The 26831-nt window shown below is 41.6% G+C and overlaps 1 protein-coding gene across 1 annotated transcript in view; it reads left to right on the top strand.

Annotated features, from left to right (window-relative positions):
* LOC139695390 (somatostatin receptor type 5-like) overlaps positions 1–26831 on the top strand; it is a 46326-nt gene that overhangs the window by 8502 nt on the left and 10993 nt on the right. Inside the window, exons 2-4 of the mRNA XM_071594161.1 lie at positions 511–849; positions 18561–18789; positions 26313–26655. Coding sequence (XP_071450262.1) covers positions 511–849; positions 18561–18789; positions 26313–26655 — 911 coding nt within the window. The remainder of the gene's footprint in view (positions 1–510; positions 850–18560; positions 18790–26312; positions 26656–26831) is intronic.

The following is a 26831-nucleotide window of genomic DNA, read 5'->3' as shown; positions in this document are numbered from 1 at the left end:
GTTATGATTTGGGATTTTAAATTTTATTCGGAAGGCACATATTTACGAGAACTGCGTGTAGATTGTCAGGATTCGTTGCCTTTGCCAGCTTTCTTCGTGACTCGGAAACCACTCAACTTTCTTCGATACTTATGTTGGATTTAAAACGTTCCGTCAAATACTAAGTATGTATATTCGTAAAATTTTGGGTTCAAAGTAATGAATATTCTTTGCAAAATACCTTATCTCTCTCATCGGGAAATTTCACCACGCGCTCCTTGGTGATCAAGTTGGTCAAGCTTCTAAATATATAAACAATGACTGAATTAATGCAATAATAAGCCACACGTAAGAATCTTGCTGAATGACCTCTTAAGAAATCGAAATTAAACTGCACGCTCCGCCACCTAAGTTATGCTAATTTAAATGAGATTTCGGGAATAGTGTAATTTGGTGCCCCCTCCCCCAGTAAACCTATTGTTTTCAGTGGGCCTATAGTTCTTCTAGTAATTATGACCACCGTATTCCCAGTTACTCTACAGCTTGGTGTGCATCGTCGGCCTCGGTGGGAACACGCTGGTGATCTACGTGGTGCTCCGCTACTCCAAGATGCAAACGGTCACCAACATGTACATCGTCAACCTGGCCGTGGCGGACGAGTGCTTCCTCATCGGCATCCCTTTCCTCTTGGCCACGATGAACATGCAGCAATGGCCCTTCGGCAACGCCCTCTGCAAGCTCTACATGACTACCACCTCCATCAACCAGTTCACCTCCTCCATCTTCCTCACCATCATGAGCGCTGACAGATACGTGGCCGTCTGCCATCCCATCACGGCGCCCTGCGTCCGCACGCCCCTCGTGTCCAAGGTGAGCACGGCGGCCCTCGCGGCGAGGGAGGGGCCACCTCGGCTGGCATACTTCGGCAAATAGCCATTCCGTCGTTCCCTCTCCTTTGCTTTGTCTGAGGAGGAGTCCTCCACGAAATCTCATGATAATTCAATATATTTCTTTTTTACAAATGATAATGAGGTTATTTTGATAAGTATGGTGAAGAAATAATTGAATTTCAAATGTTTTTAATCTATTTTATTTTTCAACGAATTTTTTTCAAAGAAAACCGTTCAGCAATTTTTCCACCGAAAACTGCGGGAGATGTCCGCGGAGGTTGCTTTGACGGAGTCATCCGCTGACGTGCATCGAAAAATGCTGAGACGATTTAAAGGGAACTCGAGCGATTTAGAGTAGATCCAGGTGCATACATCAACGAATAGTCACCGGAAGGAAGAAGCATGTCGATGATTTCGGCGATAAATTAAAAAAAACGATTGTGAAGAAGCAACGAATTGTGATGGAAAGCTGAAATGGAGCTGTAAGCGAAGGAAAGGAGGGGATTTAGGTAGCAGAGTACGATTTAGGAATTAGAAATGATCGCCGAGAAACGGAAACTAGTTCTGCGGGGGAAAGCTTTTATTATAATTACAGCATTGGTCAGATGCCTTTAAAATACACGTGAGAGCAGAGGAGAAATGTCGGAGGAACAGATCGGTACCTAACAGATACATGATGGCTATCATGTTTACATAGGCTGTGATAGGCAGGGGAGGATTGCCCTTTGTTGATGGCACTTTTCTGCATACGACGTAAATGCTGTTGAAATGCTAAGGGTGGTGTGGAAAGATACTAGGCTAGCCAAAGATATCCAGCTAGGACTAAAGTTGACGACGAGAGGACTAAATCAGAAAGAGATGAAATCACCAATCAATACTTAACCAGATAGCCAAAAGATAAATGTTGAGTGCTTCACAGGGGTTATGTGAAAGGTACAGAATGTAAATTAACCACGAGAAAACTAAAGTTATTGCAATCTCTAAAAGTAGGGCAGCTCTGCCAAACACTAAAGTTAGAAGGATAAACTGTGGCCGGTGGCGCATTTGTTTTATTATAGAGCAATAATATAGTAAAAATGTCCATAGTAGTGGGAAAATTAAGAGAAGAATTGTGTTCAAAAACGTAGATTTTAAAAGAAGAAGAGAAATAATAAACAAAATCGTAAATTGTGTTAGTTACACCATTTATAACTCAGGAACGGTTGCACCGATTCAAATGATGTTTTGTTTTTTCGATATGACTCCTCCCAGTTTACCGAAGACTATCCACTTATAAAGACAACTGTTAACGAAGTAATCCGGGACTACTGAATTTTGCAGCAGCTGTCACATGTTAGAAGTTATCTTTTCAGCTGTCGACAGATATATCTTGTTATATGGGGAAACACACTAAGACGCGATAGAAGGAAACTCACGTATGTTTGAAGTTTCGAAGGTTGGACGGCCATCTTCAAAATAGTGTTCATGGAGGAAGAGCTGAGAGAATATGTTGGGGAGGGGTGTGAGGGTGGAGGTGGTAAGGAACAAAAGGTGAAAGGAGAAGGAGGTGAGAAGGAATGGCTGCGGCCAATTGGTTATTTTAGTTTTAACGATGTTTCCTTTTAGGCCAAGTAAATTAAAAATTATGTTTCGCGAACCTCAGTTCCTATCTTAAAATCCCCTCCTTGCGCATTTCTTTTGCTGCTGTGACGCTCATGCTTTATTTCACTAAAATTATTCTCTAAACCCACCGAATTTATTCGGCCTTCATGGTTATTTTGAAATGCCAAGTTTTGCTATTTTACAAAAACATAAAGGGAAGATTATACTTTCATACATTGACGTTTTTCTTTCTTATGCAAAAGTCCATTCACTGATTTAGTGGTAGTGATTAGAGGTGAGGCAACTGACAGCTGAGGTCATTTACTCCCATAGGGATAGGTGAATAGAGAAGTAGGTGTAAAATGCTCAGGGAGAGGGTAGAGAGGGACTCGGCAGTTGGTATTAGCATACTCTTGATGAAACGTCATTAACATGCATAGCCCAAATACTCTTAATCACCTTTCCGCCGACATCAGTTCACCCCTACAACTCTTCCATCTATCCTACCATTATTTGCTAACACTCAAGAAAAGTATTTGACCATTTGCACCATCTATTCCATAATTTTTCCAATTCTTCTAAACGCAGCCTTCTTAAACCATTTTGCTGTCAATAAATACATTTGGCACATTGACTGATAAGTTCACGTCTGTCAAGTCTTTGCATGGCTAAGTTCTTAGGATATCATGCGCGAATTTCATACTTTTTTCACTATCGGCCAGCAAATGCCCACTGTTCACCGCCCTGATTGGGTGAAATATTTGATCGTTTCAAATATTAATTTGAAACGATGTTAATAGATCTTAACGAATACAAGTTAACGAACAAATTTAAATAAGAGCGGTTTAACTGGAAATTTTTACTAGAATTCACTTTATTATGAACCAAACCTTTAACATCAGCATGAGCGATTAACTTTAGCAGGCTGAACCAAATGGCACCGGCGCTTATTGCAATAATCACCCAGTTGGACTTGACGTTGATTGGCTACGCAACACGATCTTAAGTGACATCGGCACGCAAAATAACTCACGCTGGATGAAAGAAACCGGAATCGAGATGGGCCGGGATTGCCTTCGATCCCCCTTGCCCCCGCGACCGCCTTGTCGGAACCCACCATCACCCCTGGCCCTGCCTTCCCTCGCGCCCACTTTGTGTGCTAGGGGCCTGAAGCGTAGCGAAACGTGTCGAGCCGCAAACAAATTGATTTGTGGGAAATAAAAATATTTTTTTTCGTAATGGATATGGGGAGCTTTCACAGTCATGCATTTCTTGTCAATTTCATTAGTTCAGTTAATGGCAAATTGACTTTTAGCATTGATCGGGTCACGAAGGAGGGCTGTAAATCTTCAAATAGAGAAAAATGGATGAACGGCGTATCAAGGGCAAGCGAGCTAAATAGCATCACGTGATAGTGACGTGGAGAAACAGTGGCACTCCACTCGGCGTGATGTCTTATTTGAGCTGAACAGTTTGATGTTACTCATACAACATATCTGCTTCATGTTTTTCGTTATTTTAATATGTTATCTCTTTAAAATTATGCGTAATTACCGTGAACATTGCAAATTTCTTTTAACTACGGTAATTAGTCTTTATTGCATCTAAAAGTATAGAGATCTTCTTTCCAATTTTACTTACACCCTTAAATCAACTATGATTGTCGAGGATACCTGGAATGATTTTCTTGCGATAACAGGTTCAGCAATACAAAGATTCATGCTTAGTAAATATAGAAGAGAGAATAAGGAACCCCGTTGGTACAACTCTGAAGTTGGGAAATCACTAAGATGGCAAAGGGCGTGCCATGCCAGAATGAAAAACGCTGTCAAAGATTCCGCCCCTGATAAAATCAACGAAACCATACAGAATTGCAAAGCATCTAGGTCCACTGCCAAGAAAGCCTTCCGGAAGGCGTTCGCGAAATTCAAAAGGAAAAAATTAGGTGAACATTTAAACGATAACCCAAAGATGTTTTGGTCCTACGTCAGGGAAGTGCAGGGAAAAAAGTCCACCGTAAACTCATTGAACAACGAAAAAGGGGATAAAGTAACAAGTAGTTTAGATAAAGCCAACATATTAAACTCATTCTTCCACAGTGTTTTCAACAAATGCTCCCAGAATATACCAGAGAACCTTCCGAAAACATTTCTGCAGCCAATGCATACAATCGACTTTTCCGCCTGCGGAATAGAGTTACTCCTTAAAAACATCGACCCCAACAAATCTCCGAGACCTGATGAGATACCGGCTCGCGTGTACCAAGAACTGTCGTCTGAAATTGCCCCTTATCTTAATATAATATTTAAGAAATCGTTAGTAGAAGAAACCGTGCCAAGCGGCTGGGAGATAGCTTCTGTAACGCCCATATTTAAAAACGGAGACAGGGAGGACCGCAGTAATTATAATCCAATATCGCTTACCTCCATCTCCTGTAAGATTCTTGAACACATCATTTTTAGTTCCATAATGAGGTGCCTCGATAGCCAAGATTTATTGATTAATAACCAACACGGATTCCGGAAAGGTAGATCCTGCGAAACTCAACTCGCACTCTTTGTTCATGATATATTTTAAAAGAGCTTGTGACAAAGTCCCTCCTTGCAAGTTACTCGCGAAGTTGGAAACTTATGGAATACACGGGAGAGTTTAATGCTTGATTAGACAATTTTTAAAAAATCGTGTTCAAACAGTCGTCCTGGACGGTGTATCATCCGATACTGTCAAGGTCACATCGGGTGTACCACAGGGAAGTGTCATAGGCTCCCTCTTGTTTCTTCTTTACATAAATGACCTCACCACCGTGGTTAATAGCAGGCTCCGTCTTTTTGCCGACGATGCGGTGATTTATGGGGATGTTAGAAGTCGCGAAGACAGAGTCACGTTAGCTAACGACTTAAATACAATCCAGACTTGGTGTGATACATGGCAATTGGAATTAAATTTGAAAAAATGTTTAGTAATACATTTTTGGGAAAAGAGTAACTTCCCATCATTTAGTTACAAAGTGAAACAAACGGAAATCGTGAGGGTAGATTACTTTAAAAACTTGGGTGTAACAATTACTCACGATCTGTCCTGGGGAAAGCGCATACGGGAAATATGCGGTCGTGCTAATAAAAAATTGGGATTTGTAAAAAGAGTGCTGGGTAAATGTGACGAAAAAGTGAAGGAACGAAGTTTTCTTGCCCTAGTCAGGCCCCATCTAGAGTATGCTGCCAGTATACGTGATCCTCAAGGGATAGATTTAATTTCGGATTTTGATCGAGTTCAGCGGAGGGGGGCTAGATTTGTCAAAAATTGTTATGACCAACGCAGTAGCGTAACTTCTCTGCTAGAAAATTTAGGCTGGGATTCCCTTCCACAGCGGCGTTTACGATATAGATTTAACTTATTAAAAACATTTAAAGATGGGTCCTTTTCCGATGACATCAAGAACATAATACGAACCCCAACGTAATACGGGCGGAGGGATCACGAATATAAGTCTAGAGAGATTAACTGCAAGACAGACAGGTTTAAATGGTCATTTTTTCCAAGAACAATAAGAGACCAGAATACTTGTAATCGAAATCCCCCAGGAGTCATTTCGGCACAATAAGTATTAACCTACAAGGTAGGGACTGCGCATGGCTATACGAGTATATATATATATATATATATATATATATATATATATATATATTATATATATAACGATTGTACGGAAAAACTCATACGAGCGGCACAATAATTGGCTGACACAACATAACACAAATAGAAAAGAATAGACACATATAAAAGAATACTTACACGGTAAATTGTTCGAGCTTTCGGCCCTCTCAGGGGCCTTCTTCAAGAGAGACTCTATATATATATATAAAATATATATATACATATATATTTTTTTGCAGGTTCCCCCACCTTTCCCCATCCATTAGAAAAGCCCCTCATCCCTTACCCTTTCCTCCTTGTGCTGCACCCCTGCCACACACCTTTTTGATGGCTCGCAGGGTGTTGATGTAGATGTAGATCAATTACCAAATATTCGCCATTATCTTTTAAAGTCGTAACCTTGTCGTTGCATTCACTTCTATCTTTCTTGATTGCTGTTCCTTTCGAATCCTTATATCTTGTGACACTCTTAGTACTTTTTTATGTTATTCGAAAACTTCTTTCTTGGCCTCCCTTTTCATTCTCGAACTATTCCCTCCATTACATTTCCCAGGAAGTCGTGCAGCGAACGAATAGCACATCCAACAAATTGAACTATCCTTTTCTCCATCTTTTTAATTAAACTCGCACACTTTTCACTCCAGCGGTTTTGCCACGACTCGAAGGCCCTGGTAGGTGGATTCCAGACGGTTCTTAAGGGTACGCGTGCAAACGTTTGTATTTTAATTTTGGGAATAGAAAATAGCCTGCTGATTCCAACTTGGGACTGAAAAGGGGTTGGGGTATCGTCGCGATGTCGTTGCAGAAGGTGTTGCCAAGCATACTCTGCTCTTGGACGCCCATCAAGACATTCAGGACGAGTTTAACGCATATCTTTCGCATCTCCAAATTTTCAGTGATAATGGTGGGTGCACTGTTATCTTATCAATGCCAATATACGATCTGCGATCATGTGCACACTTAACCAACACGATCTGAATTCAGGACTTCACGCACACGTCAGGAAAATATTGTTACCAATACTTTCTATACAAACCTAATGCTTCTAGGTTGCTTTTCTTGTCCATTCACCTTTTACTTATTGTCCTCCAAATCCAAATCTCCACTACTCCAACCAAGACAATTCCAAATCAAATATAAACGAATCTTATCCCGCGACGAAAACATTTGTGATACGGGTGCCTTCTCAATGCCATCCTCATCACCTCAATTAATTCATATAATTTCTATTTGCCCTATTTCTTGTTCGTTATGGCGTCACGCCTGCATATATCTACTAGAGTTCTTTTAATCTTCGGGTGTTATCTTTTGGTCCATGCAACAGGCTGTTTTTTTTTGGTATTGAACCTTGTCACAGCGTCGCGTTTGTTGTTGAGGATCCTGGCTATCCTTTCGGAGGTCCCCGAGTCTTATGAAATGGTGACTCGCTCCCTTGGTTGTGTTGCTTCTTCCTCTCCGTTTTTATGGGTGGTCAGCTGACGTGATTTCTTTGCCACTTTCGTGGTCCTTATTAAGATCATGTTGGTCATGTGTCCATTCCTGCGTATTTCAGTCGTCAGGTTTTTCAATTCTGTCTCCAAGGAGTCAAAGTCGGATAGGGTGTAAGCCCGGTGCATGAGAGTGGACACCAAAGCGGTCTTTCGAGATGCTCGGTGATGCGAGTTGGCATTGAGCTACCTATCCGTGTGGGTGGACTTCCTATTAACGGCGGGTCTCTTCCCCGTTTACTTCTCACCTGCATAGTTATCGTTTAGTCTTATGAAAATCCCATACTTTAAATCAAGGAAATACGTGCAGGTAATATGAACTCACGAGCCTAACTTCTCATTTCCGAGGTAATTTATTGCTGGCAACTGTGAAAGTTATAAATTCAACTCCCAAAATTATAGCAAAGTCAAAAATATTACCTCCTTAATTGACGATAGCCGTTGTAAAAATTGTAGCCAAAAGATACCGTGGCAAATGCAAAATTCAAGTTCGCGACCCATGGGAACAGCGTTCCTAACCACCGGGGAGCCTTGTCTGCACGTACGCATTCCTCGATGGGGTTGGAGGTGATTTAAATAAAGCATTTCAATGCATTCCTGAAACATCCTAACACCGTCTCTGAAATTCAACAATTCACGTGAACTATTCCGTTCTTATTGGGATCAAACACAAATAGGAGGTTGGCTAGGCTCCCCCGGTGGAGGACGGCATATGAGTTCTTTGTCTGTACTGTGGCATTAAAAGGAGGTCGACATGGTCAGATCTTTGCGGAAGGTGCCCGAGATCACTTCTGCAAGAGACCTGCGCACGGCGTCATCGTGCGCACGACTCTCGCTCACGGAACGCCGACTCCCCCAGGTCACTTTCGTTCGTTTTCAAAGCTCTCCAACGCCTGGAGCATTGTTATTACCACTTCAAAGTGCTTATTGGTCGCATTTTTGCGTGCTCAGGTGATTCCCTACTAGTTCGTTGGGAAAGGTAATTGAAATCTCTCCCGAAAACATGCAATTGGGGTGGCATTCTCGCATACAGGGTTCGTCCGGAAAATAAGTGTACTGATTTTTTCCCGCCGCTCCAGGCGCGCCCAGCACCGCTCTGACGGGCTGCGATTGGAGGGGGGTACAGTATGTTGGCAAGCGACGCTGAAAAAGGCAGTCGGCTCCAAGCTGTGGTGTAGTGAGGAGCTCTGTTAACGCGAACCTCCACGCTCGACCCACGTCACGGAACGCGATGCCGAAGTTTTTGGAGCAGCGTTATTCCATCAAATTTGCGGTAAAGCTTGGGAAATCGTCTACCGAAACTGTCGGTATGATTAACCAGGCTTACGGGGAGTCAGCCATGTCCAGAAACATGATCTTTCGGTGGCACAAGATGTTCGTGGAGGGCAGAGAAGAGGTCGACGACGAGTCTTCGAGAGGTTCCCGATGATGCCTTCGCGGGAGCGTTCCAGGAATGGGAACGCCGCTGGAACAAGTGTATCGACTCACAAGGGTCCTATTTTGAGGAATATTAGCTTAAGATATGTAAAAGTGTAATAATTTTTTTTTCTTGAGCTCAGTACACTTATTTTCCGGACGAACCCTGTACAATTATTTCCGCGTCCCGCTTCATGAGGTCTCTTTCGAACCGAGTCCAAAGGAAACAGATGACATCAAAAACCGCGGTCCTCCACCACGCAATGCCGCTAAGGAATTCATTTTTATAATTCAAAATTGCATTCGTTCCATACTATTAACCATTATTTCTTGAGAAAATTTTAATATGTTTTCTCTGTATAATATATATTTAGATGACCTCACCAACTTAAATAAATTAGTGCTTTTATGATTATTTCAAGTTACCTGTATATCCACTCAGGTAAAATAAATTGAAGCACTTACATTTAATATCATCAAACAAATTAGTCTACTCATTTTAAAGGTAGGTTTTTGGACGCTATTTATTTACAAGTATCTTGGAAACTTCCCATTTATTTGTCGTCTCTTCTTCCCAACTTCTGCCTCCCTTCATGCTGGTATACTCTCTTTCTTTCTTTACCCCGCCTACTTAACGTTCTCCGTTCACCTGCATATACATCTACATAATAATCCGTAAGCCGTTGCAAGGGCGTGTGGTGAGAAATGTTACATCACCACCCGTAAAAGAGGATAAAACTACATGTAAAACCAACAAATTTATACAAATCTATACCCTCAGCGGCGTATATATTTATGCAAAATTCTTTTTAACTTACACGCATTCAAACATATGCACTATCAATTAACATACATAAGCACATGCACCTACAAGTGTAATACAATCAATCGAATAACCTAATTTGAAACATGGGGTAATTCACCTGAAAAATTATCCATTTGTCATGCGAAAAAAGGGAATAAAAATGAACCAAAACCATTTATGCGATAGGCCTTCACCATCACAAGACAGGTAATGCAGAATTGAATAGCAAGAGGGGGAAATTCTGCTATCACATAGACATACAACTCATAGTCTCCGCCCCTGAAGTCACATGTAGGGAATGGGGCACGCCGCCGCAGGTATCGGGCGACGTGAGGCATCCCTCCCTTCTGTCACGGTGTTCGACATATCTTTCAATATTATTCCCACCCACTATTCTGCCTTTTTCGGATTTCCCCGTGTAACTTTCTTCCTCTGCCCACCCTATTCAGAACACGAGAGTTCGTCTTCCTCTCGGCCAAGCTCGTTTTCTCCATCATCCATCTCCAATTTTAAGTTTTTATTAACCTTGTCTTCACTTTTTCCTCCGTATACTTGTAATTGTCATCAGTTCTCTTCATACAACGGCCTCCTTCATTCATTCAATTCTTCTCTTCTTACCCCGAGCACAACGTCTCCTTTCCTCCAAAATACTGCCCAAATACACGAAGTGCTCCACCTGCTCTAGTTTATCCCCCCCTCCGATTTTAATACTTAATTTTACTTTCCTCCGTCTTTAGTATTTAATTACTTCTATTTTATTGTGTCTAATACTCATCCCGTGTCTCCCGACTTCTCTTGTAAAGCACTTGTAAAGCACATAATTATTGCAATCCCCTGTCTCTCTGACTTACTATCACTTAACTGTCTTGTTGACCTAAGAAACCTAAATGGCTTAATCATATCGCCTTCCACTTTTATTTTCAGCTAACTACTTCCTATGATTCCTCCAAATTTCCTGGGCATAAGAGGTCTATTCAAAAGGTATCACGACTTTTGTGTTTTTTCAAAAATTATTTATTTATTCATGAATATCTATTTTTCCCCCTTCAAAGTAATCCCCATCAGATATTATAAACTTGTGCCGACATTTTTTCCAATCTTCTAAGCATTTCAGAAAATCATTTTTTGTGATCTTGTTCAGCTCCTCCTTCAATGCAATTTTTTCTCGTCTATCATAGGGTAGCGTCGTCCTTTCATGGACCTCTTCAGTTTTGGGAACAAAAAAAGTCGCTTGGGGCCAAATCTGGGGAATACGGTGGCTGCGGCATCATTAGTATGTTGTTTTTGGCCTAAAATTCGCGCACAAGTAACGATATGTGAGCAGGGGCGTTGTCATGGTGCAAGAGGCAATTTTGTTGTTCCAAAAATCTGGGGGTTTTGTGGTGGATTGCTTTGGGAAAATTATGCATAACTTGCAGGTAATATTCCTTATTTACCGTTCTACCCTGTGGCAACAACTCATGACGCACAACTTCCCTCCGATCGAAGAAAACTGTAATCATTCAATTATCTCGTTAGCAATGTTAATGCATTGTACTTTTTGGTCGAAATTGAGCAATTTTGGTACGAATTTCGCGGCGACCCGTGTCATGCCCACATCATTGGTTAAAATCCAATGGCACAATCGATATGTTTAGGTTTACAGAAACTTCTCCAACGGTGATTCGACGATTGGCCAATACTATTTTATTCACTTCATCAATGTTTTCGTCTGTCGTTGATGTACTCGGGCGTCCGTCATACTCTTCGACGTTTACATCTTCTCGGCCCTCTGATAACATTTTCTACCACCGATAAAGGTCACTTCGGTCAAAGGTAGCTTCTCTTTATGCCAAAGTACACATTCGGAATGCGTCCGCGCACTTAATTTCGTTTTTCATACAACATTTCATACAGATTCTTTGATCCATGTTTTGGAACAGGCAAAAATCGAAGACAAGCCAAAACACGTCCCAGCAAAACAGCTGTCAAAAATTAACGAAGCATTCAAAATGGCTAACCTTTGCGGCACAAGGGAGATACATAAATACCATGTATAACGCCACAAAAAAATCGAAAATTAAACATGTAACCCGCGGAAATTCAACATTCGCGATACTTTTTGGACAGACCTCGTATATGTTGAAAACTATCGCTGATAACGCACAACCCTCTCTCACTCCCCTACCAATCCCGATTCTTCCTCTCCCACACCTGTTCCGTCTGATTTTTCTATAATTTTCGATGATGTCGCCAAACCCTCCAGTTCACTACCATATTCCGCAATATCTCCATTCACTTTGATCGCTCTACTCGGTCGAATGCGCTCGCTAAATCCCAGAAAGACATTGTTTGCATTTGATGCTTACTTCTGCAGATCTCCTCATCACCCACTGGAATGACTTCATGCTTTCCTCTTCCCTTTCGGTAGCCAATTGGATCTTTGCCTTGGTAGTTTTTCGCACTATTTTTGGAAATACTATTGATGATTGTGAGAACTACCCTTGCTGCATGTGACATTAAACTAACTATATTGTAAGCCCTATAAATGGACCTCACACACAGCTGCTATACACTTTCCTAAATTAGAATAAAAATTAATTTGCAGAAATCTTTTGGCCACAATCCTACTTCATAAATACTACATTTAAATTCAAATATTCCCTCCTTCCATTTTTTAAAACTCTTTAGTAATTGCATGAGGAATCTACTCTTGCTGCCTCGTCCAATTTCATCTCCCGTGGTGTTTTTTTTTCTGTGTCGCTGTTTAGTATTCCTGCACCCAGACTATCCTCGTCTACGTCGCATTTCATTTCCATTTATAAATTGACCGGCACTGTATTTTTGCCACGAATCTTTGTCATGCATTCTTTCCTGTATCCCTGAATCTCTTCTGGCTCAATAAATAGCTCACCTGTACTATCCCTTGTAATAGTTAGAGTTTTCCCCCTTGCTGATCCCTGTCACTTTCCTCATATATGTATAACTTATTTCTTTCACTTTTCCATGTAGTTTCACCGACATTAGTTTCTAGCCTAATTTTACTTTTCAGTTATCTGTACATTACTATTCCTACATCCGTCTTTAGGTTTTTACATTTTCCTAGTTACCTTCATCCACCCCCTGGAGCGTCTTCCCCGTACCTCCTTCATTCTCTTATTCCCCACGATTCCTATTGTTGCCTTAGCTGCTCTTCTATACCGTTCTTAAGCCACGTCCACCTTCCACATATTTTTCCATTCTCCTGTCTTTCATTTAAATATTCATAAAGGTTTTCTTGGTATTCATTCCTTTTTACTCCAGTTTATCCATTAAAATACCAATTAATCCCTCAGTCATTCTAATCCTTTCAAATTTTAAATTGCTTTCATTGACAACTAAGTTATGGTACAAATCTGCGTCTTGAAGCTGTTTAAGTAGTTGACATGTTTCTAAGTCAATGCCAGACAATGATACGTATGGTCTAACTGGTGGCTATTTGTTCACCCGACATCTTCCATGTGAACCTCTGCCGGAGATGATGTTTGAACCAGGTATTAGGGAATATCAAGCCTTTTCTCCGGCAGAGCTTGGTTGCGGTTTCTCCGCGATCATTTGTAAATCCTAATTCCTGCTCTCCTACCCACTCACCTCCCTTCGCCTGCCATTGCGTTCCAATCTTCCACCACTGGAAGGTGTTTCCTTCCTGACTCGTTTCCGATTATTCCTTCTACTTGGTCGTACAAGCTATTAATTTATTCCTCCTGGTGACTACATGTTGGCATGTAGGCCTACCTACCATCAGATCGGTCGGGTTAGCTCCAATCTCAACCAATGGAATTCCATCACTCCCCTTATATATATTCACTGCCCTTCTCTTAAATTTCGTATGCTTTACTACAGCCTCTCCACGTTCAATGTCGCCCCCTCCCCCAACAATCAGTTACTCCCGAACTACCGTTCCAGTAATCTCCGCTGTCTCTACACCTCAACTCATATAAGCCTAGCATGCGTATTATATGCGTTGTATACATGTCATATGCGTCATATCTCCTTTCTCTTTTGTTGTGTCCTAGCTTCAATTTCCTCATCATCGTCCTAATCGTCGCCATGTGCCTACCCATTATAGCCGTTGCGGTACACTCCTGGATCTTATTTTCGTCTGCTGTCATCTTGGTTGTGCAACGTTTCGTGTTATGACCACTGCCAACGGTCCAAAAGATTGGTATTTCAGCCTCAAGAAAGCTAGGATTCATTAGATGGGCCTTAGGAAAGTGCAATGAAATGATTACAGAGAGACTTCGCTTTATTAGGGCCAAATTTGGAATTCGTAGCAATTATTCAGGATCCGTCTGGTAAAACGTAAGTTAAGGATTTGGGAACGATTCAGGGAAAATCTAGGTTCGTTAAAAATGGCTGCGAGGACATAGTAATCATTAACGGTACTTTGGAAGAGCTAGGTGGATAGTTCCAAATGAATTAGAATTCACGAATGAAATATGCAAACTTTCGAATTTTAGAAAGGTAAAGGACCCCGAAATTAGCTTGCAACACCGAGATGAAATAGCATATTACCCAAAATTGCATTGGCAGATTAAACCACCAAAGTTAAATACCATCACTGACATATTTCATTTCTACCCTGGCACAATACATTTTAATGACAAAATCGAGCAAAAGCACCCGAAGAGTTACTTTAAGAAAATATTTGATGATTCAGTTAAGCTCACGAATTATTTATTGCATTATGTATATTAACATGTGTGTGTGTTTGATTGCAAGTGTTTTAATACCAGCTAATATATATTCAAATGCATTTATGAACTAATATGTTTGCACGTATGGATGGTGTCTACAACACATGCCCTTGCGATGGTTTGCAGGGTGATGGGTACTCGTAATCAAATACAAGTAAATTTTAAATATCAAATGCAATAACAGGCAACCGTCCCTTACTTCTTTCTTTACTTCAGCTTCTTCCCTCCTTTCACGCCATCTAATTACCGCTGCTTCCTCATAGAGCGTGTGCCAGTCGTCACTTGTCGTTGTAATTCATTCCAATTTCCTATAGGGCACGTTGCATCACATTCCAATCCAAGATGATCTTAGAACAAACAATCCAAAAGGGGTCGATTCATCTCTCTGTATCCCCCTCTCCACCACAAGTCTGAGAGCAAGAACATCTTCCCTTGTTCCCCTATTTCTTCTCAACCGAAACTGATCCTCACGTGTTCACTCATCTACTTTTTCCTCCGCTCTTTAGGGTATCATTATTTCCGTAATCAATTCATATGCCATTAAGCTGATTATTTCAAGGTTTTCATACTTTTCTGTCTTTTTCTTTTCTGGCAACGGGACGATTGCATATTTCTTCAATTTCTCCAATATACATGTATCTCCTCCTCTCATATACATATTATGGTGCGGGGCTGTAAGGCGTTCTTATTTCCTGAATTTTTCATCAATTCTGCAGTCATATCGTCGACCCCTGGTGCCTTTTCTGGCTTTAAGTCCTTTACTGCAATGTTAAATTTAAACATAAGGATAAAGTCTCCTTTCTCATAATTCTCGATACAATTATCTCCTCACAGCATTCTTGTATGTACATCTGTTATGCCATAAAAATCCTCAAAGTATTTTTTTCATCTCTTGGCTTTCCTTCATCTACAGCCGGAATTTCACCATTTTAATCCCAAATCGTTTTATGTTTGCTGTCTTTATTGAAATGCTGTCCCACTGCCTTGTAAACTGCTCAAAACTAATGATAACATAATAACCTGAAAAATAATTCTTGGCCACATTTAAACAGCAACTGCTTGTCAATGAATTTCTAGTGGGAAAGGATGATGGTCCACATCTCTAATCCACCATGGAAGATGTGAAACCTGAAGACTACCTCGTCATTCGCACCAAATTAACAATGCAAGGGTTTCCTGGTCCTTTCAATCACGTGACACGCCTCCTCATCACCTGTAGCTCTACAGCCTAGTGTGGGCCTTGGCTTCCCCTATGATATGCCTCCATTCAGAGTTCTTGCTCTTGCTTTTTCCTTCCATCTTGTAACTCCCATTGCTTTCAAATCATCTTCCACATCCTGTAGACATCTCTTCCTTGGTCTACTTCTTCTTCTGACCCCTTCCATCTGGATATTAAGTATCGGTTTGGGCATTCTGTCATTTTCCATCCTTTCTGCATGGCCCAACCATGCCAGCCACGGTGACTTGGCAAATTTAACTATGTCCTTCCCTTCTAGAAGTTCATTTATCTCCATGTCCATTCCAATTCTCCATCTCTCTCCTCCTCTAATTGGGCCATAGATTCTCCTTATTATTTTTCTTTCAAATTCTCTAAGGGCTTCTCCATCCTGACTTGTTAATGTCCATGTCTCAGCTCCATAAGTTACAGCGGGTCTAATAAGCGTTTTATAGATATTCAGTTTTGTATTCCTTGATAGTAACATTTATTTGAGGAGTGTTACATTTCAATTGTTCCTGGCTCAACCTTGTGGAAATTCATTTTAATGAAATTAAGAATACAAAGTAACTTTCCACTGTCCTTTATTAGCGTACAACCGGTTTCAACGCTCAAGCGTCATCATCAGGTACAAAATAAATCAGTCTCAGTTCACTTATATACCAATCATGAGGGAGAGGGAGGGGAGAGAGAGGGGGGAGAGGAGGAGGTGAAAGAAAATGGAGTTGCGATTGGCGTTGATGGGGAGGGGGAAGAGGGGTGTTAAGTGTCAGGACAGGTGCTTGATTGGTTTAGAGTGGGGTGGGGTGGGGTGGGGGGGTTTGTCGGGTCTATCTGTGAGGGAAAGGGGTACTTTCAGGATTGGGGAGAGGTATTCAAACAATAAATCATTAACCAAATGACCCGTTTTTAAGTTCTTTCTGATTTCAAGTTCTTCCCACTTGTCCATCCTCATTCCTTTTTCACTCTTGTGAAACAGTTCTGGGTTGAAATCACTCCCATGGTTTTCTTCCCATAGATGTTTGGCGAAGTGTGATTGTTTGAGGTCACAAGTTCTAAAACAGCGTTTATGTTCCTCCGCCCGTGTCTTTAATGACCTCCCCGTTTGACCTATATATATAGCACCACAGTCCCCACACGTTAGCTTATTCACACCACTTTTATTTTGCGTACATATTTTGTCTTTAGTGTCATTCAAGAATGATTTTAAGTTATTATTATAATAAAAAGCTATTCAAAATTTCTCTCTAGGAAAAAGGTTGGCTAACTTCTGTGAAATTAATCCATAATATGGGAGTTTGCACCATTTGTAACCTATTTCCTCCGTATTAATAGGTTTGAACAAAGGATTGTATGCTTTGGAGGAACATTTTCTTTGTAGCATTCTGTCAATTAAATTTTCTTTGTAACCATTTTTCATTGCTAAACCTTTAATCGTTTTGAGTTCTTTAGCAAAATTACTTTCAGAAAGGGGGATGGCTAACAGTCTGTTTAAAAGGAAATGAAAAGTGGAAAGCTTATGCGATATGTGATGACGTGAGTTGGAGGGGATGATGTGCTCTGTGGTGGTACTTTTCCGAAAAATTGCAAAATCAAAGTCCCGTCCCTTTCTCGACACTGTGATATCTAAAAAATTTAATTGATTATTCTGTTCTTTCTCACAAGTGAACTTGATACTTTCGCATTGGGAATTCAGGTTGTTCATAAACTTATCCAACTGTCTATCAGTGCCTGTCCATATAGCAAAGATATCGTCTACATAGTGTTACATTTGCAAAATATACCTTGGTACCATCCAATACCCTTTGGTTGATCTCCGTGGATACTTTATTTTCATTGTTAAGTCTGACTCCTAGATAGGTAAACTCCTTGACACCCTCAAACTCATAATTCCCAATTATTATGATGTACAGGTCCCGCTTGTTCTGAGAAGCTGACATTTTCAAGTGTTTAGTCTTCTCTTCACTAACCTTCAGCCCCACTTCTTTACCAGTGTTTTCTAAAATGTTAAACATTTCTTCTAGGTCATTCACATTTCGATCAATTGGTGCTACATCGTCTGCATATACGAATCCTTGCTGGGATTTATGCACTATGGTCCCTCTTAAATTCAAGTCTTTCATTGCATTATGTAGGGCGAGGTTGAATAACGTGACTGAGAGAGCATCTCCTTGTATTACCCCTGGGAATGCTCTACTTGCTCTACCCCCAATAAAGGCTTTACATTGTGATTCATGCATTGTCAATTGAACCAGTCTAATCAGTTTCTCTGGAATATCGTAGCCTCTCAAAACACGTAGCAACTCTTTACTGTACACGTTGTCGAAAGCTTGTTTGAAGTCAATGAAGAGTATATGCAAGTCAACATTATATTTGTAGCATTTCTCCATTGTTTGTCTTACCGAGAATATCTTGTCAATGGTACTTCTACCAGCTCTAATGCCACACTGATATTCTTCCAATATGTCTACAGTATGGGTGCTTATGCGTTTTAGAAAAAGACTGGTGAACATTTTACATGCTACATTTAGTAATGTAATTCCCCTATAGTTTTTGCAAACACATTTTTCACCCTTTTTATATATTGGACAAATCAATCCTGTCTTCCAGTCTTCTGGGAACTCTTCCGATCTCCAAATACTGCAAATTAGCTGATGTAATGCTCTATTTAAATCTTGACCTCCATTTGCAATCAATTCTGACACGCCTACTCTGCCCCCTTTTTCACGATCTGAGTCGAGATGGAAGCGGGGGTGGAAAGTGGCGGTGGAGAGTGGGGGTTGAGAGCGGGGCTAAACGGCGCGCTTCCCTCGGTAGGTGGTGTCATTCGCGGCGTGGTCGGCGAGTGCCCTGCTCATGATCCCCATCTTCATGTACACGAACACCATGGACCGCCACTGCAACATCCTGTGGCCGGAGGGCGGCCTGGTGAGCGGACAGACGGCCTTCACGCTCTACTCTTTCGTCCTCAGCTTCTTTCTCCCGCTCATGCTCATCTTCGTCTTCTACTACCTCGTTATCCGCCGCCTACGCACCGTCGGCCCCCGCCACCAGCAGAAGAAGCACGCCGAGGCCTCCAAGTCCAGCAACATATCCTCGGACGTCAACTCAACCGTCTCCAGCGCCGCCACGGGTGAGTCAGCCATCCTCCTCCCTCCCCTCCAACACACCTCTTGACTGCAAAGGAATATTTGTGCACTCGGGAAAAATTATTTCTTTAAAAAACATTTTTAATACAGTTTAATTTGGCATGCAATTAAGATTGAAAGTAAGACATCAAACGTCTTTTTACATTGATTCTGATCCGAGATAAAAGGCCATGAAATTTCTGGGTTTTTGAAAACGATTGTTTAGAAAAATGTCGGCTATTCGGCGATTTTGTTTTATTATATTACTTCGATTTTTATTTGAATACCAGAAGTCGAGGATCGTTGAGTGTGCACGAATCCTAAGTACACGGACTAACCCAAATATTTATGCATACATATGTCGATATATATATATATATATATATATATATATATATATATATATATACACATATATATATATACATACATATATATATATATATATACACATATACATATATATATATATATACATACATACATACATATATATATATATATATATATATATATATATATATATATATACTGGTTATACGGAAACATTCGCACGAGCTGTATAATATTTTGACGGCCCAATAGAACACAAATAAAATAGTAACACTTAAAAGGACACTCACATGGTAAAATGTTTGAGCTTTCGGCTTTCTCCAAGGCCTTCTTCAAGTAAGACTGAAAATTTGCTGGAGAGTGGTAAGGGGTCTGGGCGGGGTAAGGGAGGTGAGATGTAGGGAATGCAGGAAGGGAAATGGAAGATGTCGGTTAAGGGTGGGAATATTGAAAGATCGGAAAGCTAATATATACGCGGATTCTCGAGTTTTCACCTCTATATTGGTGGCTGAATCGGGCAGGGATTCTAGGATTCTAAGAGCAAAACACTGGTCGAACGAAAGGTTGTGGGAATTTGCGTCTGAAGGAATTGAGAGACTCAGAGTCATGTGTCCAGAGAATAAAAATGTCTATAAAGCGGACCCAGAAAAGAGGTTGGAAGGGTTGCTGAGACAGGAAAGTTTCTTCGAGATGGCCCATGAAGAGATTTGCGTATGATGGTGCCATCCTAGTTCCCATCGCGGTGCCTTTAGTCTACAACTTTGGAAAGAGAATTCATTTTTAGTCAGGACGAAAGTGGCAAGAATGAGGAGAAATTCAGCCGAGGGGCGCAGGGGTAGGGGGCGTAGAGAAAGATAATGCCGGAGGGGGGATAAGCCTTCTGCATGGGGAATAGAGGTTTAAAATGAGGTGACGATTAATAATCACCGGTACTCCTGCAATTCTGCCTCACTCTCTTCTCTTCCTATCACTTCACACGCGAGGTACGCGTGATGCCATTGCAGTAATGAGATTATTAATCGAGAGGAATATAGAACACAACCAGGAGGTACGTATTTGCCTGTTTCGTAGATTTCGAAAAAGCGTTTGATAGAGTGAATTTGGAAAAACTAATGAGTATATTGCAGAAAATAGGAATAGATTGGAGGGAAAGGAGGCTAATCCGCAACCTTTACATGTCTCAGACTGCTCAGGTACGAGTTTGGAACGGGGAGTCCGGATGGGCAGTGTCAGGAAGAGGTGTAAGGCACGGTTGCTCATTATCGCCTGTGCTGTTCAACCTGTATGCAGAGGAAATGATTAAAGAGGCATGGGAAGAACTCGAGGTAGGAATGAAAGTGGGCGGGGAATTCGTAAAATCAGTTAGGTTTGCTGATGACCAAGCTTTAGTTTGTCAGTCAGCCAAGGGGCTTCAAGCATTGCTTAGTGAATTGGAAATTCAGTGCAACAGGTATGGGATGAGAATCAATATTAATAAACAAAGGTTATGAGATTTTCCAGAAAGAAAAAGGCTAAGCTAAACATTAAAATAGGAGGGCAAAATCTAGAGCAGGTAGAAAAGTTTACGTATCTCGGAAGTGTTTTGGGCCAACACGGTCAAAGTAGTAGTGACGTAAGGAGAAGAATTGCGCTAGGCAAAGAGGCTTTCACAAGGACGAGGGAGTTGATGAGAGGGACGTTGAGTAAGGATGTTAAGAAAAGACTCGTAAAAACTTTGATATGGAGCGTAGCTACAGGGTTCGTCCGGAAAATAAGTGTACTGAGCTCAGGAAAAAAATTTTATTACACTTTTACGTATCTTAAGCTAATATTCCTCAAAATAGGACCCTTGTGAGTCGATACACTTCTTCCAGCGGCGTTCCCATTCCTGGAACGCTCCCGCGAAGGCATCATCGGGAACCTCTTGAAGACACGTTGTCACGGCCTCTTTGACGGCGTCCAAAGTCCCGTATCGCGTTCCTTTCAAACTCCTCTTTATCTTCGGGAACAGAAAGAAGTCCGGTGGTTCCAAGTCCGGGCTGTAGGGCGGGTGCGGCAGCGTTGCCACGCCGTGCTTGGCCAAGAAGTCCCACACGACAAGCGCGGTGTGAGACGGCGCATTGTCGTGATGCAGCCGCCAGATGTTTTTGATCGCTGGCCGGACGCGGGCGACTCGTTTTAGAAGCCTGTCGAGCACTTGGACGTAAAATGCAGCATTTACAGTTTGTCGTTCAGGTACAAATTCCTAGTGGACGACTCCCCTTTTGTCAAAAAAGACAATGAGCATCGCCTTGATCCGAGATTTGCTCATGCGAGCTTTCTTTTGACGGGGTGATGATGGGGTGTGCCACTCCGCACTTTGTCTCTTCGACTCCGGGTCGTACTCAAAGATCCACGTCTCGTCACCCGAAACAACGTTCTCTAAAAAATGTGGATCATTTTTGCAGTAATCCGCAAGTTGTGTCGCGATTTCCAAACGATTGAGTCTTTGATCATCACTGAGCACTTTCGGCACCAACTTTGCACAAATTTTTCGCATCTGTAATTGCTCCCTAATAATCTCGTGCACTATTGTTTTTGGCACATTACACTGCTCTGCTATCATCCGAACACTAAGACGACGATCAGAGTTCAGTACATCGCGAACTTTTCGCACATTTTCGTCGGTGAGTGTCGTTGATGGGCGTCCAGACCGTGGTTCGTCGTCGACCTCTTCTCTGCCCTCCACAAACATCTTGTGCCACCGAAAGGTCATGTTTCTGGACACTCCCCGTAAGCCTGGTTAATCATACCGACAGTTTCGGTAGACGATTTCCCAAGCTTTACCGCAAATTTGATGGAATAACGCTGCTTCGGCATCGCGTTCCGTGACGTGGGTCGAGCGTGGAGGTTCGCGTTAACAGAGTTCCTCACTACACCATAGCTCAGAGCCGACTGCCTTTTTCAGCGTCGCTTGCCAACATACCCCCCTCCAATCACAGCCCGTCAGAGCGGTGCTGGGCGCGCCTGGAGCGGCGGGAAAAAATCAGTACACTTATTTTCCGGACGAACCCTGTATGTACGGCGCGGAATCGTGTTCATTGAAGCAGGAGGATAGACGAAGACTGGTGGCTTTTGAAATGTGGGTGTGGAGAAGAATGGAGAAGGTGAAATGGACCGAGAAGAAAACAAATGAGGAAGTACTTGGTATGGTGGGCGAAGAGAGGGGTTTGTTGGGAGAAATCCTATGGAGGCAGGGAAGGTGGATGAAGGACATATTGATCGGCAGTGGGATGTTGAAGACTGTAATTGAGTGGAGAATGTTAGGCAAACGAGGAAATGGAAGGAACATGATAGGGATGTTGGACGGGATGAAGGGAGGAAGAAAGTACTCAGAGATGAAGAGGGACCTGATATAGAGTAGGATGCTGGATTTTGTGCTTTGTTAGGAGTCACAAAATGTTTTATTTAGTAGCTGTGTCCATCCAAAAACCTACCTTAACCGGTAGATGGCCTTATAAAATACAGATAATATTAATATATACATGTGTACACAGGTACATCTGTATTTATACACGTATATGTATACACTATGGTATTCGGCTCAACTTGATGGAACTCCATGATGGAAAAAATAGTAACAACTTTGTAAATTCCACTGATTTTATTTTAAAAACGACCGGTTTCGTTGAATAGTCGATATCATCAGGTACATTACACAGGAATGTTTGGCATTTATAAATAAATAGATGTGGTCGGAAGGGTTTTGAGTGGATCGGAAAAATGGTGAGGAGAAACTTTGTGCAAAATTGAAAATATTGCACCTTCTGAAATTCCTGCTTCATTTCTATTTATCTATATCGCAAGCTCTGTTTTTTCGATCACTCATTATCATATCGTGTATTTTGTCGATAATATCGGAGGTAGTTTCACTCTCTCTATCTCAAAGTGGTAATCCCTCCCTCGGGAAAGAGATATTCGTGGGGAAGTTTTGGCGTCCTCCGCGATAAATGCGGCAACTTTTTCCATCACAACATTTTTCCCCGAAAATTCAGTGCCCTCGGCAAAATGAAAGCAAATGTTTATTCATTTAATCCCGCTATTACATTCACAATGCGTCGCGTCTGTCGTCCCCAGTCTCCACGCCCTCCGGCGTGGGGCAGGGCCCTAAATGGGCCTCTTCGCCGAAATTCGATTCTCCATTTTTCTCAAACCGCAGGGGCATTCAAATTCCGATATGAGATGTTTCTGAGCCAGAAGGGATTTAAAAGATGACACTTTGAGATATTTGAATGAAAATTACATATATCCATGCCTTTAATATATGTAGCCAGGTATGAAAATTGCCTGGCGAGATGGTGAGACTGAAATCGTCAGCCCTTCACGAGTTTGCCATTCGAGGAACTGGCGGAAAGAGGCTTTCGCGGAAGATTTAAAGGAAAGCCAGCATTTCGATCGGTTATACTAGCTGCAAATAGTCGAGTTTAAATCGGCCAACCAAAGGCGAATTGAGTCATTTTTGAACGAGCGCAATGAGGAATCAATGTGATAGGTTTACGTGAAGAATAATTTTCCTGAGAAAATAAAAGTGACGAAATTGATGAGAGTCGGAAAAGGATCGAGTAAAAAATCGAAATAATGGAATTAAATATCAAATTCTCCTTCCAATAGACTAAAGCCTAGACGTGGTGGAAAGGGTATGTGCGTTCCGATGATTTCTAGAGCTGTGCTGGTTGTAGCTTTTATCATAGCTCCTGGTAGGGTCACCCATGCTGGAGAGGTGGAGGGGTAGGCGGCAGACGAAAGGTAGTCCACGCAGCGTCTGTTCTTCAGTGAAGGGGCTGAAAATGCATCTGACCTCAGGGATGGAGTTGAAATCAATTGAACGTTTCTGAAGTTTGGCTGATGTTTTTAGGAAAGGCGCGCTTTGATGAGGACATGAGGAAATCAATTGCCTTGGTTAACGACGTGGTTAGAAAAGTTGATGGCTTGAATGGTGGGTTCCCAGCAAAACCTAAAAGCAAGTGGATCGTGCAGGTCATCAACTCGTTCCCCTTACTGACTGTTTTTCGCTTTTGCAAGTGACGCAAAGACCTGTGACGACATAGATAGAATGTTAGTCAAAAATATATTTAACGACGGCGCGGAGTTGCTAAGAGAAGATGGTAAAACAAAGCATTGTGCGTATTCTACTCGTTGGCAGTGTTGGTTTAAAAATCAGGCAGACCAGGAAAGTTATTACGTAAAATGGATTGCAAGTTGGAATAACATTTGCTAATGTGTTTACTCTGGCCGTGTAGTTTTTTTAAGCCATTACCTTTTATGCATCACCGGCTTGAGTGCGCTAGCCTTTGGTCAGGAGTCCAAAAGTGTTTCGGTTGCTTCATGTGTTCGCCACAACCGTGCAAGCTGTGTGAATTAATGAGACATCCCTCGCGGCCAGGTGCTAAATGTTTAAAATCATAAAATATATGAATAGGAAACATTAAGAAATTAAATGAAGAACACAATGTATTTTTCCACTCTTCTATATTTTGGTACTACGAGTTTCAACGCTTAGACGTCATCACGCTGATGATGACGCCTAAGCGTTGAAACTAGCAGTACCACAATAAAGGACCGTGGAAAATTACATTGTGTTCTTCATTTAATAAACATGAACTTCCAGAAATTTGAGCCATGAAACCATCAAAAACATTAAGAAACGTTTAAACCAAACGATTCAAAAATTAAATAATTTGCTTAAATTTGTTGGAATATATTATTAATCTGCAATTGCAGATTATTTTCACAGCCAGTGGTGAATTGTGAACTTTAATTTCAAAATAATATCCATTATTCCCTTATAAACAAGTTGACAAAATATTCTTTGTTTTAGGATAAAGAAACGTGTATACATGCAAGTGAAGTTCGTAGCATTTTAAATGTACTGCTCCGGAATAAATTCGATTACTCTCAGTTAGTTAGCTAAGGCACAATCATAACTTTTTCATTTGTTAACTTCATATGGAAAGTTTGTAGGACTTGTAATTGTTTGTTAAATGGCCAAAAACTAAGTAAATACTATGAATGGCGAAGACTCTTCGAAGAGGCAACACCGAATTCATTGCGAGAGGTAAGTAAGTTCGCTGATACGGTTGGCAGTATTGTGTAGAAATGTTGTATATGAGTGCATTAACGGTAATTAGAATGTATTTTTAACATTGTGCTTTGAAAACATTTGCTTTGCTGCAAGACTTATTTTTCTTGCGTAAAATGTGCTGTTGCTCTATCTTCGTAGCGTTTAATGATGATGACTTGGAGATTAGTTGCAACGTAGCGTTTTGTAAGCTTGCAGTATAGCATTGCAATGGGTCACAAATACTTTTCAGTATTATAAATAGACGGACATGATACCATAAAACGATTCGTGTGCCACTGGTAAATATTGACCAAGTGAGAGACAATTTATTTTACAGATCTTATTCGTTAGTCGGAATTGGAATTTTCAAATTAGGGGGTACATCCATCTGCGGAACCACTAATTAGAATTATAAATCAAAATAAAGGGTTTACGTTGGAGTAGGCTTAATATAAGAAGTTTATTATTGTAATAAATACAAAAATGCCTTTTGCAAATTAATTTAAAGTATAAAGTGAATATATTTGCATTTAACTATATTGATGTGAACTCCTAACTAGATATAAAATAATTTATCACAGAATGTCATCCCGGATTCACAAAGGCTTAATTTATGTCAACTAGGCGTATTTATAAAAATATTTTTTCTGCTATTTTCCAAATTTCTGTCGATAAGGAATTGATTTTTTAGGTCAAAGTCATTACGGAATCAAAATGGACAAAGTTATAGATCGAGTTTCGGTGCAAAATATACCAATCGGGAAACGGTATGCTACCATGGCATGGCCAAAGAGAAGGGGCTTGTCTCTGCGCGATAGTGTGACCTCAGGCCGATACATTCCATGTAGCTATGGAGCTTCCCATCAATCATGAGGTCGAGTTACACTTGGCGTCAGCGACAAACGAGGTGCAATACGCGGGCCCCGGTGGCCGCACCGCGCCCATAGTGAGCACGGGCGTGGTGCGGCCGCCGGCCCTCCAAGCACCTCTTCCACTCCTCACCTTCCTTGGTCTTCCACCGCGCAGGAGGGGGCGGGTCGAGCGGCGAGCAGCGGCGTCGATCCCACCGGAAGGTGACGCGCCTCGTGCTCACCGTGATCGCCGTGTACGTCTTCTGCTGGCTGCCCTACTGGGTCACGCAGATCACGCTCATCTTCAAGCCCCCCAAGGAGTGCCAGACCAGGCTGTGGGTCACCATCTTCCTCATCGCGGGCTGCCTCTCTTACTCCAACTCTGCCGTCAATCCGGTCCTCTACGCCTTCCTCAGCGACAACTTCAAGAAGTCGTTCGTCAAGGCGTGCACGTGCAAGGCCAGGAGTGACATCAACGCCGCCCTGCACCTTGAGAACAGCGTCTTCCCGCGTCGAAACAGGTGGGCTCGCCCCTTTCCTTCCTTCCCCTTTTCGGCGATTCCGCTGGTCTACTTGTTATTCCGCAAATCTGGAAAGCTTTGGAAATCTATAAGAGAGACTCAAAATATTCCTCCGGATGATAAATTAACGAGGGACATGGATATAATTTCAAATGCATTCTGAGAGGTTAGAAATG

Source organism: Hetaerina americana, unplaced genomic scaffold (assembly GCF_022747635.1).
Source record: "Hetaerina americana unplaced genomic scaffold, ioHetAmer1.1.p SCAF_1, whole genome shotgun sequence".
Lineage (NCBI taxonomy): Eukaryota > Metazoa > Arthropoda > Insecta > Odonata > Calopterygidae > Hetaerina > Hetaerina americana.
Note: the sequence above shows the minus strand (reverse complement) of the source record. Positions and strands in the feature narration are given on the sequence as shown.